The 20,837-nt window shown below is 46.0% G+C and overlaps 1 protein-coding gene across 10 annotated transcripts in view; it reads left to right on the forward strand.

The window, feature by feature from the left end:
- Window positions 1-20,837, forward strand: part of foxj3 (forkhead box J3) — a 198,051-nt gene that overhangs the window by 138,419 nt on the left and 38,795 nt on the right. For 8 of the 10 annotated variants that reach the window (XM_072478365.1, XM_072478366.1, XM_072478368.1 and 5 more), the window contains exons 6-7: window positions 14,577-14,705; window positions 20,424-20,637. In XM_072478365.1, coding sequence (XP_072334466.1) covers window positions 14,577-14,705; window positions 20,424-20,637 — 343 coding nt within the window. The remainder of the gene's footprint in view (window positions 1-14,576; window positions 14,706-20,423; window positions 20,638-20,837) is intronic. The other 2 variants (XM_072478367.1, XM_072478375.1) reach the window with 1 other exon arrangement.

The raw sequence follows: 20,837 nt of genomic DNA on the forward strand, positions 1-20,837 counted from the left end.
CCTCAACCAGGTCTCTGTAATGGCAACAACATCATAGTTCCAAGTAGTAATCCAAGCTCTGAGTTCATCTGCCTTACCCGTAATGCTCCTTGCATTAAAACATATGCACTTCAGGCCACCAGACCCGCTGTGTTCAGCAACTTCTCCCCGTCTGCTCTGCCTCAGAGCCACACTGTCCCTATTCCCTAGTTCTCCCTCAATGCTCTCACCTTCAGACCTATTGCTCCCGTGCCCACCCCCCTGCCATACTAGTTTAAACCCTCCCGTGTGACACTAGCAAACCTCGCGGCCAGGATATTTATGCCTCTCCGGTTTAGATGCAACCCGTCCATCTTATACAGGTCACACCTGCCCCGAAAGAGCTCCCAGTGGTCCAGATAACGGAAACCCTCCCTCCTACACCAGCTGTTTAGCCACGTGTTTGTCTGCTCTATCTTCCTATTTCTAGCCTCACTGGCACGTGGCACAGGGAGTAATCTCGAGATCACAACCCTCGAGGTCCTGTCTTTTAACTTTCTGCCTAGCTCCCTGAACTCCTGCTGCAGGACCTCATGCCCCTTCCTGCCTATGTCGTTAGTACCAATATGTACAACGACCTCTGCCTGTTTGCCCTCCCCCTTCAGGATTCTCTCTACCCGTTCGGAGACATCCTGGACCCTGGCACCAGGGAGGCAACATACCATCCTGGAGTCTCTTTCACGTCCACAGAAGCGTCTATCTGTGCCCCTGACTATAGAGTCCCCAATTACTATTACTCTTCTGCGCTTTGACCCTCCCTTCTGAACATCAGAGCCAGCCGTGGTGCCACTGCTCTGTCTGCTGCTGTTTTCCCCTGATAGGCTATCCCCCCTGACAGTATCCAAAGGGGTATATCTGTTCGAGAGGGGGACAACCACAGGGGATTCCTGCACTGACTGCCTGCCCTTTCTGGTGGTCACCCATTTCTCTGCCTGCACCTTGGGTGTGACCACATTTACATAACTGCGATCTATGACGCTTTCCGCCACCTGCATGCTCCTAAGTGCATCCAATTGCTGCTCCAACCGAACCATGCGGTCTGTGAGGAGCTGCAGTTGGGTGCAATTTCTGCAGATGAAGCCATCCGGGACGCTGGAAGCCTCCCGGACCTGCCACATCTCACAGTCAGAGCACAGCACCCCTCTAACTGACATTGCGTCAATTAATTAAAATTAAAATTTGTCTTTTTTTTAATACTTTTTTTAAAATTGCAAAGTTACTGTCAACTATCTGTTTCCTAGCACTAGATTTCTAATAGAAATGCGATAGCTAACTATAATACTCTCCGATCTCTGGCTTAGATATCCTCTAAATTATAATTAAGTTATTATGTTTAATTAGTTCCCAAATACTCAAATTTTTTTAAAATTTAGGTTAGAATCCCAACCAGCCACTCTGGCCACAGCTTTTCTGTGATGTCACTTCAGTTTCCCCCCGACACACACAATTTGAAAAAAGGTATAAAAGTAAAAATCACTTACTTACCTTCTTACCTTCTGAGTGTCTGAGATGTTCCCAGGTTCTCTCGCTGACAGAGACTGCTCCTCCACCTCCGATCCTTGACCTGCACAATGCTAATAATACAATATGGCACTTACCTTACACCAATGGGTCTTATTATTAGGTTAGAGGAGGAGGGCGGGTGGGAGACACTACACGTGTAGTGTCTCGGGTTTCCTCTCCACCAGAATTTATTGGTTGGGGGGGAGGGGGGGGGGGGTGGTTCCGTGAGTTTTGTGTGGGCTGGGAAGACCCCGAGAGTGAGGAGGGGATTTTTTCTAGCGTAGTAGGGACAGGGGGGGGGGCTGGCACTACCGAGCCTAAGTGAGTACTACTGGGCCGCCAATGTTTCAATGGTGTGTAAGTGGATGGGAGAAGATGAGGGAGCGGCGTGGAAGAGATTGGAGAGGGCGTCCTGCAGGGGGACTAGCCTACAAGCTATGGTGACGGCACCGTTGCCGTTCTCACCGAAGAAATACACCACAAGCCCGGTGGTGGTGGCAACATTGAAAATTTGGGGGCAGTGGAGACGGCATAGGGGAAAGACGGGAGCCTCGGTGCGGTCCCCGAAAAGAAATAACCATAGGTTTGCTCCGGGGAAAATGGATGGGGGATTTGGAGCATGGCAAAGAGCAGGGGTAGCACAATTGAGAGATCTGTTCGTAAATGGGACGTTTGTGAGTCTGGGAGCGCTGACGGAAAAATATGGGTTGCCCCAAGGGAATGCATTTCGGTATATGCAACTGAGGGCTTTTGCGAGGCTACAGGTGAGGGAATTCCCGCAGCTCCCGACGCAGGAGGTGCAGGATAGAGTGATCTCAGAGACATGGGTGGGGGATGGTAAGATGTCGGACATATATAGGGAAATAAGGGACGAGGGGGAGATCATGGTAGATGAGCTGAAAGGGAAATGGGAAGAAGAGCTGGGGGAGGAGATTGAGGAGGGGCTGTGGGCTGATGCCCTACGTAGGGTAAACACATCGTCCTCGTGTGCCAGGCTAAGCCTGATACAATTTAAGGTGTTACACAGGGCGCATATGACTGGAGCACGGCTCAGTACATTTTTTGGGATAGAGGATATGTGTGCGAGATGCTCGAGAAGCCCAGCGAATCACACCAACATGTTCTGGTCATGCCCGGCACTACAGGGGTTTTGGGTGGGGGTGGCAAAGGTGCTTTCGAAGGTGGTGGGGGTCCAGGTCGAACCAAGCTGGGGGTTGGCTATATTTGGGGTTGCAGAAGAGCCGGGAGTGCAGGAGGCGAGAGAGGCTGATGCTTTGGCCTTTGCGACCCTAGTAGCCCGGCGCAGGATATTGTTTTTTTTTTTTATTAAATATTTTATTGAAAATTTTTGGTCAACCAACACAGTACATTGTGCATCCTTTACACAATATTATAACAACACAAATAACAATGACCTATTTTATAAACAAAAAATGAATAAATAATAAATAACAAAAATGAAAACTAGCCCTAATTGGCAACTGCCTTGTCACAAGGAACACTCTCCAAAAATATAATTTAACAGTCCAATATATAATTATCTGTAGCAACGACCTATACATACTATACAGTATATATTAACAACCCTGAGAGTCCTTCTGGTTCCTCCTCCCGCCCGATCCTGGGCTGCTGCTGCTGCCTTCTTTTTCCCATTCCGTCTATCTTTCTGCGAGGTATTCGACGAACGGTTGCCACCGCCTGGTGAACCCTTGAGCCGACCCCCTTAGGACGAACTTAATCCGCTCTAGCTTTATAAACCCCGCCATGTCATTTATCCAGGTCTCCACCCCCGGGGGCTTGGCTTCTTTTCACATTAGCAATATCCTGCGCCGGGCTACGAGGGACGCAAAGGCCAAAACATCGGCCTCTCTCGCCTCCTGCACTCCCGGCTCTTGTGCAACCCCAAATATAGCCAACCCCCAGCTTGGTTCGACCCGGACTCCTACTACTTTTGAAAGCACCTTTGTCACCCCCATCCAGAACCCCTGTAGTGCCGGGCATGACCAAAACATATGGGTATGATTCGCTGGGCTTCTCGAGCACCTCGCACACCTATCCTCCACCCCCAAAAAATTTCCTGAGCCGTGCTCCAGTCATATGTGCCCTGTGTAATACCTTAAACTGAATCAGGCTTAGCCTGGCACACGAGGACGACGAGTTTACCCTGCTTAGGGCATCTGCCCACAGCCCCTCCTCGATCTCCTCCCCCAGCTCTTCTTCCCATTTCCCTTTTAGTTCATCTACCATAGTCTCCCCTTCGTCCCTCATTTCCCTATATATATCTGACACCTTACCATCCCCCACCCATGTTTTTGAGATCACTCTGTCCTGCACCTCTTGTGTCGGGAGCTGCGGGAATTCCCTCACCTGTTGCCTCGCAAAAGCCCTCAGTTGCATATACCTGAATGCATTCCCTTGGGGCAACCCATATTTCTCGGTCAGCGCTCCCAGACTCGCGAACTTCCCATCCACAAACAGATCTTTCAGTTGCATTATTCCTGCTCTTTGCCACATTCCATATCCCCCATCCATTCCCCCCGGGGCAAACCTATGGTTGTTTCTTATCGGGGACCCCCCCAAGGCTCCAGTCTTTCCCCTATGCCGTCTCCACTGTCCCCAAATCTTCAGTGTAGCCACCACCACCGGGCTTGTGGTGTAGTTCCTCGGTGAGAACGGCAATGGGGCTGTCACCATAGCCTGTAGGCTAGTCCCCCTACAGGACGCCCTCTCTAATTTCTTCCACGCCGCTCCCTCCTCCTCTCCCATCCACTTACTCACCATTGAAGTATTAGCGGCCCAATAATACTCACTTAGGCTCGGTAGTGCCAGCCCCCCCCTATCCCTGCTACGCTGTAAGAATCCCTTCCTCACTCTCGGGGTCTTCCCGGCCCACACAAAACCCATGATGCTCTTTTCAATCCTTTTAAAAAAAGCCTTCGTGATCACCACCGGGAGGCACTGAAACACAAAGAGGAATCTCGGGAGGACCACCATCTTAACCGCCTGCACCCTCCCTGCCATTGACAGGGATACCATATCCCATCTCTTGAAATCCTCCTCCATCTGTTCCACCAACCGCGTTAAATTTAACCTATGCAATGTGCCCCAATTCTTAGCTATCTGGATCCCCAGGTAACGAAAGTCCCTTGTTATCTTCCTCAACGGTAGGTCCTCTATTTCTCTACTCTGCTCCCCTGGATGCACCACAAACAACTCACTTTTCCCCATGTTCAATTTATACCCTGAAAAATCCCCAAACTCCCCAAGTATCCCGCATTATTTCTGGCATCCCCTCCGCCGGGTCCGCCACGTATAGTAGCAAATCGTCCGCATACAAAGATACCCGGTGCTCTTCTCCTCCCCTAAGTACTCCCCTCCACTTCTTGGAACCCCTCAACACTATCGCCAGGGGCTCAATCGCCAGTGCAAACAATAATGGGGACAGAGGGCATCCCTGCCTTGTCCCTCTATGGAGCCGAAAATATGCAGATCCCCGTCCATTCGTGACCACGCTCGCCACTGGGGCCCTATACAACAGCTGCACCCATCTAACATACCCCTCTCCAAAACCAAATCTCCTCAACACCTCCCACAAATAATCCCACTCCACTCTATCAAATGCTTTCTCGGCATCCATCGCCACTACTATCTCCGTTTCTCCCTCTGGTGGGGCCATCATCATTACCCCTAACAACCTCCGTATATTCGTGTTCAGCTGTCTCCCCTTCACAAACCCAATTTGGTCCTCGTGGACCACCCCCGGGACACATTCCTCTATTCTCATTGCCATTACCTTGGCCAGGACCTTGGCATCTACATTTAGGAGGGAAATAGGTCTATAGGACCCGCATTGTAGCGGGTCCTTTTCCTTCTTTAAGAGAAGCGATATCGTTGCTTCAGACCTAGTTGGGGGCAGTTGTCCCCTTTCCTTTGCCTCATTAAAGGTCCTCGTCAGTACCGGGGCGAGCAAGTCCACATATTTTCTATAGAATTCGACTGGGAATCCATCCGGTCCCGGGGCCTTTCCCGCCTGCATGCTCCTAATTCCTTTCACCACTTCTTCTACCTCGATCTGTGCTCCCAGTCCCACCCTTTCCTGCTCTTCCACCTTGGGAAATTCCAGCCGATCCAAGAAGCCCATCATTCTCTCCCTCCCATCCTGGGGTTGAGCTTCATATAATTTTTTATAAAATGTCTTGAACACTCCATTCACTCTCTCCGCTCCCCGCTCCATCTCTCCTTCCTCATCCCTCACTCCCCCTATTTCCCTCGCTGCTCCCCTTTTCCTCAGTTGGTGTGCCAGCAACCTGCTCGCCTTCTCCCCATATTCGTACTGTACACCCTGTGCCTTCCTCCATTGTGCCTCTGCAGTGCCTGTAGTCAGCAAGTCAAATTCTACATGTAGCCTTTGCCTTTCCCTGTACAGTCCCTCCTCCGGTGCTTCCGCATATTGTCTGTCCACCCTCAAAAGTTCTTGCAGCAACCGCTCCCGTTCCTTACTCTCCTGCTTCCCTTTATGTGCCCTTATTGATATCAGCTCCCCTCTAACCACCGCCTTCAACGCCTCCCAGACCAGTCCCACCTGGACCTCCCCATTATCATTGAGTTCCAAGTACTTTTCAATGCACCCCCTCACCCTTAGACACACCCCCTCATCTGCCATTAGTCCCATGTCCATTCTCCAGGGTGGGCGCCCTCCTGTTTCCTCCCCTATCTCCAAGTCCACCCAGTGTGGAGCGTGATCCGAAATGGCTATAGCCGTATACTCCGTTCCCCTCACCTTCGGGATCAATGCCCTACCCAGCACAAAAAAGTCTATTTGCGAGTAGACTTTATGGACATAGGAGAAAAACGAGAACTCCTTACTCCTAGGTCTGCTAAATCTCCACGGGTCTACACCTCCCATCTGCTCCATAAAATCTTTAAGTACCTTGGCTGCTGCCGGCCTCCTTCCAGTCCTGGACTTCGACCTATCCAGCCCTGGTTCCAACACCGTATTAAAATCTCCCCCCATTATCAGCTTTCCCATCTCTAGGTCCGGAATGCGTCCTAGCATCCGCCTCATAAAATTGGCATCATCCCAGTTCGGGGCATATACGTTTACCAAAACCACCGTCTCCCCCTGTAGTTTGCCACTCACCATCACGTATCTGCCCCCATTATCCGCCACTATAGTCTTTGCCTCGAACATTACCCGCTTCCCCACTAATATAGCCACCCCCCTGTTTTTCGCATCTAGCCCCGAATGGAACACCTGCCCCACCCATCCTTTGCGTAGCCTAACCTGGTCTATCAGTTTCAGGTGCGTTTCCTGTAACATAACCACATCTGCCTTAAGTTTCTTAAGGTGTGCGAGTACCCGTGCCCTCTTTATCGGCCCGTTCAGCCCTCTCACGTTCCACGTGATCAGCCGAGTTGGGGGGCTTCCTACCCCCCCCCCCCCCTTGTCGATTAGCCATCACCTTTTTCCAGCTCCTCACCCGGTTCCCACGCAGCTGTATCTCCCCCAGGCGGTGCCGCCCCGCCCATCCTCTCCCATACCAGCTCCCCCCTCTCCCCAGCAGCAGCAACCCAGTAATTCCCCCCTCCCACCCACCCCGCTAGAACCCCGCTAGCGTAATTACTCCCCCCATGTTGCTCCCAGAAGTCAGCAAACTCTGGCTGACCTCGGCTTCCCCCCGTGACCTAGGCTCGCACCGTGCGACGCCCCCTCCTTCCTGGTTCTCTATTCCCGCCATGATTGTCATAGCGCGGGAACCAAGCCCGCGCTTCTCCCTTGGCCCCGCCCCCAATGGCCAACGCCCCATCTCCTCCACCTCCCCTCCTCCCCCCATCACCACCTGTGGGAGAGAGAAAAGTTACCACATCGCAGGATTAATACATAAAACCCCTCTTTGCCCCCCACATTCGCCCCACCACTTTGTTCGAACGTTCTTTTTAATAACCCGCTCATTCCAGTTTTTCTTCCACAATAAAAGTCCACGCTTCATCCGCCGTCTCAAAGTAGTGGTGCCTCCCTCGATATGTGACCCACAGTCTTGCCGGTTGCAGCATTCCAAATTTTATCATCTTTTTATGAAGCACCGCCTTGGCCCGATTAAAGCTCGCCCTCCTTCTCGCCACCTCCGCACTCCAGTCTTGATAAACGCGGATCACCGCGTTCTCCCATTTACTGCTCCGAGTTTTCTTCGCCCATCTAAGGACCATTTCTCTATCCTTAAAACGGAGGAATCTCACCACTATGGCTCTGGGAATTTCTCCTGCTCTCGGTCCTCGCGCCATCACTCGGTATCTCCCTCCACCTCCAACGGACCCGCCGGGGCCTCCGCTCCCATTAACGAGTGCAGCATCGTGCTCACATATGCCCCGACGTCCGCTCCCTCCACACCTTCAGGAAGACCAAGAATCCTCAGGTTGTTCCTCCTTGCGTTGTTTTCCAGTGCCTCCAACCTTTCCACACATCGTTTCTGATGTGCCTCCTGCGTCTCCGTCTTCACCACCAGGCCCTGTATATCGTCCTCATTCTCGGCTGCCTTTGCCTTCACGACCCGAAGCTCCCGCTCCTGGGTCTTTTGTTCCTCCTTTAGCCCTTCGATCGCCTGTAGTATCGGGGCCAACAGCTCTTTCTTCATTTCCTTTTTGATCTCTTCCACACAGCATTTCAAGAACTCTTGTTGTCCAGGGCCCCATGTTAAACTGCCACCTTCCGACGCCATCTTGGTTTTTGCTTGCCTTCCTTGCCGCTGTTCTAAAGGATCCACTGCAATCCGGCCACTTTCTCCTCCTTTTTCCATCCGTATCCAGGGGGGATTCCCTTCTGGTTTACCGCACAGTGTTTTTAGCCGTCAAAATTGCCGTTGGGGCTCCTATCAAGAGCCCAAAAGTCCGTTTCACAGGGAGCTGCCGAAACGTGCGACTCAGCTGGTCATCGCCGCACCCGGAAGTCGGCGCAGGATATTGTTAATGTGGAAGGAAGCCAAACCCCCGGGTGTGGAGACCTGGATAAACGACATGGCAGGGTTTATAAAGTTAGAACGGATTAAGTTCGTACTAAGGGGTTCGGCTCAAGGGTTCACCAGGCGGTGGCAACCGTTCGTCCTACCTCACAGAAAGATAGAGGGAATCGAAAAGAAGAAGACAACAGCAGCAACCCAGGGGGAGGGGGGGGGAGTGGGGGGAGGAATCGGACGGACTCTCAGGGATGTTATTGTATATGTATAGGCACTTGTTTTAGGTAATGTATATTGGACTGTTGGATTGTATCTTTGGAGAGTATTTATTTTTGACCAGGCAGTTGCCATTTAGTTTGTTTTTTGTTTCTGTTCATATATTATTTATTTGTTTAAAACTGGCCACTGTTATTCATATTGCTTTATTGTTGTTTAAAAGAAAGACTACGTACTGTTATGTTTGGCCAAAAAATCTTGAATAAAATATATTTTTTTAAAAAAAGAATGGTACCAGGGATGAGAAACTTCTGTTATGAGGATAGATTGGAGAGATTGGGACTGTTCTCCTTGGCGAGAAAAAGACTAAGAAGAAATTTGTGGAGATGTTTAAAATCATGAGGGAGCTGAACAAGAGTAGATAGGGAGTGTTCCCATTCGCAAAAAGAACGAGAGGGCACAAATATAAAGTGATTTTCAAAAGACGCAAATGCGATATGAGAAAAACTTTTTCACAGAGTGGCTCAGATCTGTAATGCACTTCCTGGAAGTGTTGTGGAAGCAGGTTCAATCGAGATATTCAGGGAGGCATTAGATGATCATTTGAATAGAAACCGTGTGCAGGGCTTTTGGACAAAGGCAGGGGAATGGCACTGAGCTGTATTGCTCGTTTGGAGAGCTGGTGCAGATATAAAATGACTGCCTCCTGGGCTGTAACAATTTTGGAGGATCTGATCGAAGCACTGCCCAAAGTGCAAAATGATAGGATTGGGGATAGTTTTTTTATATAATATAAATTTAAAGCACCCAATTCATTTTTTTCCAATTAAGGGACAATTTAGCATGGCCAATCCACCTACCCTGCGCATCTTTGGGTTGTGAGGGTGAAACCCGCGTAAACATGGGGAGAATGTGCAAACTCCATACGAACAGTGAGCCAGAGCTGGGATCGAACCTGGGACCTCGGCGCCGTGAGGCAGCAGTGCTAACCACTGCGCCATCGTGCTGCCAGGGATTGGGGATAGTTGAGGGTGAGACAGAGAATTTGGTTATAGGATTGTGATGGTGCAGTTTGTCAATTCGTATTGGGCAATCTCACTATTCTACAGTTGAGCATTCCACAGCAAATAAAAGTTGACTTTTTTGAGTATAACTGTTCGTTATCTGTTTTGCCTCCATTTTCTTTTGCTTTTCTTTGTCCGTTTTCTATTATTCCAAATAATAGTGACAAGTGTCAGTTGGCCATTGTTAATAGAGAGGCTTTCATTGTTCGGTTTACAAGGCATGAATGAAGTGTCAACTCTGAGCAACTTGCATTTATACCATGTGATTTGAACAAGGATGCTTCAATGAAGGACTAGAACGAATGCTGACTCTTGGAGGGAGGATTAGTAGAGGTGGCTCAAAACAATGTTTGAACAAATGGGTTTTGAGAGGATGGTGAGAGCAGAGATGTTTAGGAGGAGGGACTTCAGAGAGTAGGATCAAGGGACTAAGACTCCACCATCAATGTTGCAATGGAAGCAGGTCACGTTGGCCTTGTATAAGATTCTAGTTACGCCTCATCCAGAGTACTGCGTCCAATTCTGGACGCCAGGCTTGAGGATAGATGTGAAAGCATTAGAGTGAGCACAGAGCAAATTCACAAGAATTATTCCAGGTATAAAGAACTGTAACTCTGAAGCTAGATGGCGAACATGGGGCTGTTTTCCTTGGAGAAAAGAAGGCTGACTGGAGACTTAATAGAGGTATTAAAGGTCCTGGGTGGTCTGGACAAGGTAAATAGTGAGAAAATGTTCTTATTCAAGAGAGCATCAAGAGCTTGAGGGCACAGATTCAAAATAATGGGCAAAAGTAGAAGTGATGTGAGGAAATGTTTTTTTTCATCCAGAGGGAGTCTGGAACAGACTTCTTGGGAAGGTGCTGGAGGCAGGTTTGATCGAGTTATTAAAAAGGAAATTGGATTGCTGTCTGAGAAGACAGAATGTGCAAGGTTGCAGGGATGAGGGGGGGGTGAGGAAGAATGCTCTTTCAGACAGCCTGTGGCAGACTCGATGGGCTTGAATAGCCTCCTGCACTGTAAAGATTCTATGGCTTGGTAGATAGCACTTCTGCTCGAGTCAGAAGTTTGTGCCTTCGAGTCCCACCCCAGAGGTTGGAGCACAGAAATCTAGGCTGATACCAATATACTGAAGGAGTGCTGCACTATTGGAGGCACCACCTTTGGGTGAAATGTTAAACTGAGGGCCCATCTCCCTGCTCAACAACAAGAATTCAATGGCACTATTTCAAAGAAAAACAAGGGAGCACTGCCTGGTATCTTGGCTATTATTTATCCCTCAATCAACATCAGTAAAAACAGATTATCTGGTTGTTGCCACATTGCTGTTTGTGGGGGCTGGCTGTATACGGATTGGCTGCCACGTTTCCTATGTTACTTAGTGGTAACCTTTAAATGTACTTCATTATCCACAAAGTGTTTTGGGATGTCCTGAGGGGTGTTATGTAAATGCAAGTCTTTATTTCTGAGGGAAAATGCAAATCATAAAATTAAATCCACGTATCAAATTGAGTAGTAGTGTTAAGGGGTAATTGTAAGCTGATCTTTTTCAGGTGTGAAGTTAAACATTTAATGTATTTATAATAAAGTTTTGTTAGGGCGGCATGGTGGCGCATTAGTTAGCACGGCTGCCTACGGCGCCGAGAACCCGGGTTCGATTCCGGCCCTGGGTCACTGTCTGTGTGGAGTTTGCACATTCTCCCCGTGTCTGCGTGGGTTCACCCCCACAACCCAAAGGTGTGCATGTTAGGTGGATTGGCCACACTAAATTGGCCCTTAATTGGATAAAGAATAATTGGATATTCTAAATTTATATTTAAAAAAGGGGGGAAATAAATAATAAAGTTTTGTTTTAGAAATGCCAAAGCCTATTTTTTTCCATGCAATCACTCCTGCAATGAAGCATTCTTTCCACACAGTCTTAAAATGAACTAAAATAGTGGAGTTTCGGACCACTGTTGGGGCTGGTCTGCGATCGTAATACTATCTCCGGATGGAGAGACATGAAGGTTAGCCAGCCCTACCACTTTTGGTAGTTGACGGATGATAGTGATCCAGGAACCACTAGTGGAAAGTCAGTGAAGTGTTGGATTGAACTTGACTGTTGCATTCTGTTGTTGAATAGTCTGTGCAGCTTCTGTTGTCTAATAAACCCATGGAGAATGGCCTCTTGGGCAATTTACCAGAGGGCTACCTGTGCTTATGGATCTGTATGCCTGTTAAGTGCTTGGGCCTTCAGGAAAGAACAAAACAAATTGGAAGAGCAATAAAAATTGTTCTGCATCATCTTCCAGTATACAAGAAAGTACACAAATCCGGGATAGCAAGCACCCCAAGTTGTAAATTGCAAACCATCAATTCATTGCCATAGGGATTGCATCGCACCCTTAATATTCTTATTCGCCAAGTCCAGATTGCTAATTAAGTTTACACTCCGGGAACTTGACTTGCCTCGTTACAATTTGAATTTGAGAAAACCAATGCAATTTCATAAATTGATTTTGAGGGCCACTCTGCACTGGAATCTTTCTTTCCAAATTTTTGTCCCCCTCCTGAAGGAAATTAACTGTTGTTGGGTTGCAAATTCTATGGCTGATTTGCAACCCTTGGGTACCTCACCCAAGTGGCAATTCTTCATGTGGAAGCCAAGGCATTGAATTTCAGCAGCCTACTTAACCTTGGAAGTAAGTACTACACCTAAACCCAATCTCTTTCTTGCCTGAATCCATCTGCAAGTTTTGCTGCAGGAGTCATGAGTGAACCTCGGTAGATTTATTTTTTTCTTCCCTAGACAGGAGGGGAGGACTGAGGGCAGAGGCAATAAGTGAAGATCAGCTCGTGTAACCCAGATTAGCAGTTCTGGTGGACTTCTTCCAACTAATCCCAGGAGACACAGGGAGAAGTTACAATTGTTCATTCATGGATTCAAGCATAGAGAGCACTGCCCCAGGGAAACCTCTGAAACAGCACTTTCCTCCAATACAGCTCTCCGCTCTGTTGTAGCGCTCACAGGGAGAGCATTCTGACACAGCACTCTCTTCTAAGTCACAGGTGCACACTGCTTATACAGTTAGTCAGTACTCAGGACATTATTTAAAATTCCGATCTTGTATTATTAAACCTTTCAAGGACCAATTATCTCCTCCTAGTTAAAGACTATCTGCTCTGACATAAACAGCCACGGCCTTGCTGATGGGTTCTTGTTGATCTCAGGTCCTTGATGCTTTATAAAGTTCACTCAGGGTACAAGCATTTGTCTAGCATGTGCTCTTTATTCTAAGCTCTAATCCCCTTTTTGCTAAATCTACTCATTTACCTGAACACTTCTATTTGGCTTCACATTATGTCATGTATTTTACCCCATCAGCCTGTTGAAAGAGGATCTAGAATTCTACTGACTGGAAATTGGAGTAACATGTTCTCAAAGGCAATTAAGGATGGCAATGCATGCTAGCTTTGCCAGTGATGCTCACATTCCGTGAAATAGTTTTTTAAAAACTAGATCCTTTTAGCAATTTGACCGTTGGAATCATTTTGGTAATTCTATAAAGGTAATAAAACAATCATGGCAGGGGAAGGATATTATTGCTCCATATTCAGTACAAGGAAGTTAAGCATGAGCTGCAATTGTGACAACGTCCCACTCAGTTTCAAAAATACCTAGCATGTCTTGTAAGAATGACAAACCAATTGAGATTAACGAGCAAGGCAAACCTGTACTAAGAGCAGCATTCTCTACTGCATTGGAATGTTGGCATGTGTTGCGTAATTATGTATTGGAGCAAACTTGAACTTCTGGCTTGGGTGACTGAGCCACGGTGGTAGTGGTCATGTTGTTACTAACATTTCCGTAAAGTGCTGGGTATTTGTATTTTGTTCTATGTCTGCTTGAACTATGCAGAACATCCAGCATTACAGTGGAAGGTTCACTACTTCCAGAACAAGGAAGCACCTTGAGTTGTATAATGGGAGGGTGACCTACTGGTGTGCTGCATGATGCTTAATCCTATAACCTGGTGTGGCAGTGGTGAAAATAGTGAAGGTAATGAATTTATATTTTTACACATTAATCCTATTGGCGCAACATTGAAGTAGGGATGGCTTTGTGCAATATTTGGTAATTAAGGTTGATGCATAAATTGTATGCTGAGGACCCTGCATTCTGTACTGCATTGCTTATTTCTCTCCGAGGATGCCAGTTGCTGCCAAATTTGACTAATATCTGTTGCTATTGTGAGTGGCACATAGCAATTGTTTTGTCTATTGTGGATATTGCATTCCACTTTGGGAATTTACAGTACAATCAGATTATGGGTATCCTGTTTGAGTTTGTAATTTTATATAGAAGAGTATGAATCGACAGAGATTTGGCCAAGTTGGAGTTGGTGTATTCAAAGCAATGAAGAACTATTTTCAGCAGAATATTTGGATTTGAACAAGTCAATGCTCGCATTTTATACGACATGCGTCAACTTGCTCATCTGTTAATACGATTCTTCTGTTTATATGTTACACATATCCATATGAAGGTACATTCTATTAATTCTTAAGCAGAAGCTTGCTTAGAAACAGATAAGTCTATTTATATTGCAGTACTGATTTATTGCGAGAAATGCTGTAGTCGCCTCCTTGCACCACACTCCTTTCATATTTCTTGCTCGTGCCTTTCAAGCAATGATCAGAATTTTAGCTGACAAACTGATCATCGGTTCATGAAGCTCAACGGTGGGACTCTATAGCTTATCTGACTGCAATGCATTTGTTATTGGTTGCAAGAAAGACCACAAGCTCTTATTAAAGTCTCAATGATGGGCTCTTTGATTGTGCAGGTAACACTATACAATACGGATCAGGATGGAAGTGATAGCCCTCGCAGCAGCCTTAACAACAGCCTGTCTGACACAAGTTTAGCGTCCGTCAACCTGAATAATGTTGGCTCTGTCCACAACTACGCACAGGTAAGTTTGTGACTTTGTGAAAACCTGTTTGTTAAAACATTTTGACTTTGCAATAACCACCTAGTGAAAAAGTGAGAGTTGCCATAGTCCCAGGTGACCATAGTCTACTTTCCCCTTTAAGAGAGAGAACTGACTGGTGCTGATTTAATCTAAGGGTCACTACACCTCAGGCAAGCAGCAGGGTTGGGAAGGCAGGTCCCTCATGAATATACTCGGCCGGTATGGGAATTGAACCTACGCTATTAGCGTTGCTCCGCATCACAAACCAGCCATTCAGCTAACTGACCACCGAACCACTCAGTGGATGTACACAACCTTCAGTATGCTGTCAAATCTGGCAGGCGCATTTCATGTTAAAAAGGGATCCTGGGTGGCATGTGGCGCAGTGGTTAGCACTTAGACTTCGGCGCTGAGGAGCCAGGTTTGCATCCCGGCCCTGGGTCACTGTCCGTGTGGAGTTTACACATTCTCCCCGTGTCTGCGTGGGTTTCACCCCCACAACCCAAAGATGTACTGGTTAGGTGGATTGACCATGCTAAATTGCCCCTTAATTGGAAAAATAAAAATAAATGGGTACTCTAAATTTATATTTAAAAAAGCAATCCTTGTAATTTAGAATTAAGTCACAGTACTACAGGTAATTTGGAATGGCTAATTTACGTTTGATCCTGATTTTGAAATAAATTAGTGATGCATTCTGAAATTTACAATATGAAGGAGAATATGAAACTTGCTATGACATAGAAATATAGAAAATAGGAGCAGGAGGAGGCCATTCGATCCTGCTCTGCCATTCATTATAATCATGGCTGGTCATCCAACTCAAAAGCCTACTCCCGGTTTCCCCCCATATCCTTTGATCCCCTTCACCCTAAGTGTTATATCCAACTGCTTTTGAAAACATACAATGTTTTGGCCTAAACGAATTCCACAGGTTCACCACTCTCTGGGTGAAGACATTTATCCTCATCTCTGTCCTCAATGGTCTGCTCGGTATCCTCAGACTGTGTTCCCTGGTTCTGGACACACCATCAGGAACATCCTTCCTGCATCTACCCTGTCCAGTCTGTTAGAATTTTATAGGTTTCTAAGAGATCCCCCATCAACCTTCTGAACTCCAGCGAATACAATCCTAACTGATTCAATCTCTCCTCATACGTCAGTCCCGCCATCCCAGGAATCAGTCTGGTAAACCTTCGCCATACTCCCTCTAAAGCTAGAGCATCCTTCCTCAGATAAGGAGACCAAAACTGTACACAACATTTCAGGTGTGGTCACACCAAGGCCCTGTACAATTGCAGCAAGACATCGCTGCTCCTGTACTCTAATCCTCTCGCATTGAAGGCCAGCATTTGCCTTCTTTAACACATGCTGTACCTTCAGTGACTGGTACGAGGACACCCAGGTCTCGTTGCACATTCCCCTCTCCTAATGTATTATTTTTATTTTATTTATTTATTTTTTAAATTTAGAGTACCCAATTCATTTTTTCCAATTAAGGGGCAATTTAGCGTGATCAATCCACCTACCCTGCACATCTTTGGATTGTGGGGGCGAAACCCACGCAAATACGGGGAGAATGTGTAAACTCCACACAGACAGTGACCCAGAGCCGGGAGGCAGGAGTGCTAACCATAGCGCCACCGTGCTGCCCTTCCGCTCCTAATTTATGGCCATTCAGATAATAGCCTGCTGTCTCATTTTTGCTCCCAAAATGGATAACCTTGCATTTATCCAAATTATACTGCAAATGCCATTCATTTGCCCACTCACTCAACATGTCCAAATCAAGCTGAATCATAGAGTCATAGAAAAGTTACAGCACAGAAAGAGGTCATTTGGCCCATCTTGTCCATGCCAGCCTGAGGACACCCAGGTGCCCTATCTAATCCCACCTCCCTGCACCCAATCCATAGCCCTGTATCTTACAACACTTGCGGTGCAGAGCCAGGTACTTTTTCAAAGAGTTTAGAGGCGGGTGCCGGGGAGGCAGCGAGCTGTGTGAGGAGTGTTGGTTGGATGGAGGTGTAGGGAGGTGGGGCTTTGTTACCTGTAGCCACGGTTGGTTTTTTGTGATTATGTTTCTATTTAAAATGTTTTTCAAAAAAATAGAGATTAGGGTCTCCTGCCCCCACCACCAACTCAGGCTACAAATTCCAGATTCCCACTGCCTTCTACGTAAAAAAGCTCTTCCTCATGACCCTCTACACCTTCTGCCACTTAGTTTGAATCCATATCCCTGGTTCTAGAATTCTCCACCAAGGGAAATAGTTTTATTCTGTCCACTCCATCTCTTCCCCTCATAATTTTGTACACATCAGTTAAGTCATCCCTCAGCCTTCTTTGTGCCAAGGAAAATAACCCCAACCTATCCAATCCCTCGTAGCTACATTTTTCTAGCCCTGGCAACATTCTTGTAAACCTCTTCTGCACTCTCTCCAGAGCAATTACATCCTTCCTATAATGTGGTGACCAGAACTGCACACAGTACTCCATTTGTGGCCTCACCAGTGTTTTATACAATTTCAACACAATATCCTTACTTTTATATTCTGTACCTCTGCCAATGAAGGAGAGCGTTCCATATGCTTTCTTTGCAACCATGTTGACTTGAACTGCTGCCTTTAGGGACCTGTGTACTTGTACACCAAGATCTCTTATTCGTCTACCCCACTTAGTATATTTCCATAATTGTTTGACCTCCCTAAATGCATGACCTCACACTTCTCTGTTAAATTCCATCTACCACTTTATCGCCCACTCCACCAACCCATCTGTATCATTTTGGAGATTATAGCTATTCTTTACACTGCCCACCACTCGGCCAATCTTTGTGTTGCCTGCAGATTTACCAATCGTGCTCCCACGTACACGTCCAAATGGTTAATATATAACACAAACAGGAAGGGTCTCAACACCGACTTGGAAATGGAACACCACTTGAAACAACTTTCCAATTGCAAGGGCAGCAATCAAACATTACTCTTTGTTTTCTGTTACTATACTCGCCCAGGCTATCTGCAGTGCTTAGTTCTTTGTGCCTATCATATGCTTTCTTTTTGTGTTTGATCTTCCCCTGTATTCCTCTAGATAACCAGAGGGGTCTCGATTTGACACTATCACTCTTATTTTTGGAGGGGACATGTCAACTTTGTATATTTAGGATCTCGCTTTTTAATGGTTCCTACTGATTTTTCACTGATTTATCCTCTAGCAGTGCTGGCCAGTCCACTTCAGCCAAGTTCATTCTAATTTCTGTAAAATTTGCCTGCCCCAGTTCAAAGCTTTTACTCCTGCTTTATCTCTGTCTTTTCCCATGGTAATACTGAATCTTACTGAATTGTGATCACTATCCTTGATATGGTCGTCAACTGTCATTTCACCCACTTGTCCTTTTTCGTTCCCCAAGACTAGGTTGAGACTTATAGCTCCCCTTGTTGGGTTTGTCACTAATTGATTGAAGGATCTCTGCATCCTCCTCACAGCTCACCCTCCCACGCAACTTAGTGTCATCTGCCTATTTGGAGATACTACATTTTGTTTCCTCATCTAATTCATTAATATATATTATGGATGGCTGGGGTCCTAGAACCAATCAATGCTGTACCCCACTAGTCACTGCCTGCCAATTTGAAAAATACCTGTTAATTCCTACTCTGTTTGCCAACCAGTTTTCTATCCATCTCAATACACTACCGCTAATCCCATGCACTTGAATTTTACACACGGGATTTTGTCAGTAGCCTTCTGAAAGTCCAAATAAACCACATCCACTGACTCTCCCTCGTCAACTCTACTAGTTACATCCTCGAAGAATACCAGTAGATTTGTCAAGCTTGATTTCCCCTTCATAAATCCTTGCTGACTCTGTCTGATCCTGTCACTGTTTTCTCAGTGCTCAGCTATAAAATCTTTGATATGAGGCGAATGGATTCTAGAATTTTCCCTACTACCGAATTCAATCTTACCGGTCTCCAATTCCCTGTTTTTTCTCTACCTCCCTTTTTAAAACATTAACTACCCTCCAATCTGCAGGAACTGTTACAGAGTCTATAGAATCTTGGAAGATGACCACCAACACATCCACTATTCCTAGCGCCACTTAAGTATTCTGGGATATAGATTATCTGACCCTGGTGATTTATCAGCCTTCAATGCCATTAATTTCCCAACACCATTTCTCTATGAATATTGATCTCCTTCAGTTCCTCCCGCTTACTAAACCCTGTGTTCCCCAACATTTCTGGTATCTGATTTGTGTTCTCGTTTGTGAAGACAGAACCAAAGTATGTATTTAGTTGCTCAGCCTTTCTTTGTCCCCTATTGTGCATGCCCCTGTTTCTGACTGTAAGGGTCCTACATTTGTCTCTACCAATCTTTTTCTCTTCACGTACCTATAGAAACTTTTACAGTCAGTTTTTATGTTACCTGCAAGCTTACTGCCGTACTCTATTTTCCCCTTCTTAATCAATTCCCTGTTCCTTCTTTGCTGAATTCTAAATTGCTCCCAATCCTCAGACCTGTTGTTTTTCATGGCTAATTTGTATGCTTCTTCCTTGGATCGAATTCTATCTCTAATTTTCCTTGTAAACCATGGATTGGCCACCTTTCCCGTTTTACTTTTGTGCCAGACAAGAATAAGCAATTGTTGCAGTTTCTCCATGCGCTCCTTGCCTTTCCACTGTCATCCCTTTAAGTAACATTTCCCTCAATCAAAGTCAACTCACGCCTCATATCATCATAGTTTCCTTTAAGATTCAGGACCCTAGTCTCAGAACCAACTACTTCACTCGACATCTTTATGAAAAATTCTATCATATGGTCGCTCATCCCCAAGGGATCTTGCACAACTAGATTGCCAATGATTCAATTCCCATTATGCAGTACCCAGTCTAGGATGGCCTGTTCTCTAGTTGGTTCCTCAATGTATTGGTCCAGAAAACCATCCTGTATACACTCCAGCAATTCCTCCTCTACAGTAAAGTGATTGACATGTTTAGCATAGATGCATTTAAAGGGAAAGCAGATAAACCTGAGGGAGAAAGGAATGGAAGCATGTGGTGAATGATTGAGGTGAAATACCTTGGGAAGAGGTTTACGTGGAATATGAGAAATGTGATAGAACTGTGGAGACAAATGCCTGTTTCTGTGCGGTAAATACTATGCAATTTTAGGAATAGTGTGCTGTAATTACTGAGCCCGGAAATTCAGATTTAAACAAAATGGAGCTATATCACTTTTATAAAAGCTAAAGTAATCAAGATCTGAAAACTCGAGTAAAACTACATGTGGTGTAAATAAACAAAACAATAAGGAAATGGGAAGAAAGAATTCTGAAATGTGAGCAATGCTGGAAATACACAGAGGTTAGCCAACATCTGGAAGGTGGGAAGGAAGACTAAGATCTGATAAAAGATCGCCCAAATTATTATTTTTTTCCCATGTTCAGATTGCAGACAGACCTGCTGTGCACAAGTGTTCTTTAATTTTGAGACTGGTTTGCAAGGAAGCCTAGCAGTTCTTGATACTTTAGTACACCCTGTCCTTTCAATCTCATGGTTGGATTACAAGATCTGATATCACTTGGTGTTCAGTTTCCCAGCTGCGCGCCACCCCACTTCCCAACTCCTACATGTAGATGTGCAGCCTGTGAATTTTCAGTTGGTGTGCCACTTTCTAGTCCCTACATTAATGGCTTGTGTGTTTCCATCTGTACAGGTGACAAACCGGGCTGATCCAGTCTCCCAGAGTCTAACACCACAGCAACAGCAATACAACATGCCCGAGAGGGACACAAAACCACCCTTCTCAGAATACAACTTTGAAGATCTGAGTGCCTCCTTCCGTAGCCTTTATAAATCCGTTTTTGAGCAGTCTCTCAGCCAGCAGGGTGAGTGTGGACTCGGTGTCCCACATGTGCTACATTTCACAGGTTCTCTAACTAAATATTAGTTTCATACTATTCCAATTGAAGCTTTTTTTTGATGTTGAATTATCCTAACGTTAATCAAAAAATCTTTAAATGCCATACTGATCTGCGCTTATGTAATATTTTCTTTGTATTTTACACACTTGAAAATATTATCTTAGGTGTTATTTTCTTCCTATTCATAACAGGAGATAAAAGAATAT

Source organism: Scyliorhinus torazame, chromosome 16 (assembly GCF_047496885.1).
Source record: "Scyliorhinus torazame isolate Kashiwa2021f chromosome 16, sScyTor2.1, whole genome shotgun sequence".
Classification (NCBI taxonomy): domain Eukaryota; kingdom Metazoa; phylum Chordata; class Chondrichthyes; order Carcharhiniformes; family Scyliorhinidae; genus Scyliorhinus; species Scyliorhinus torazame.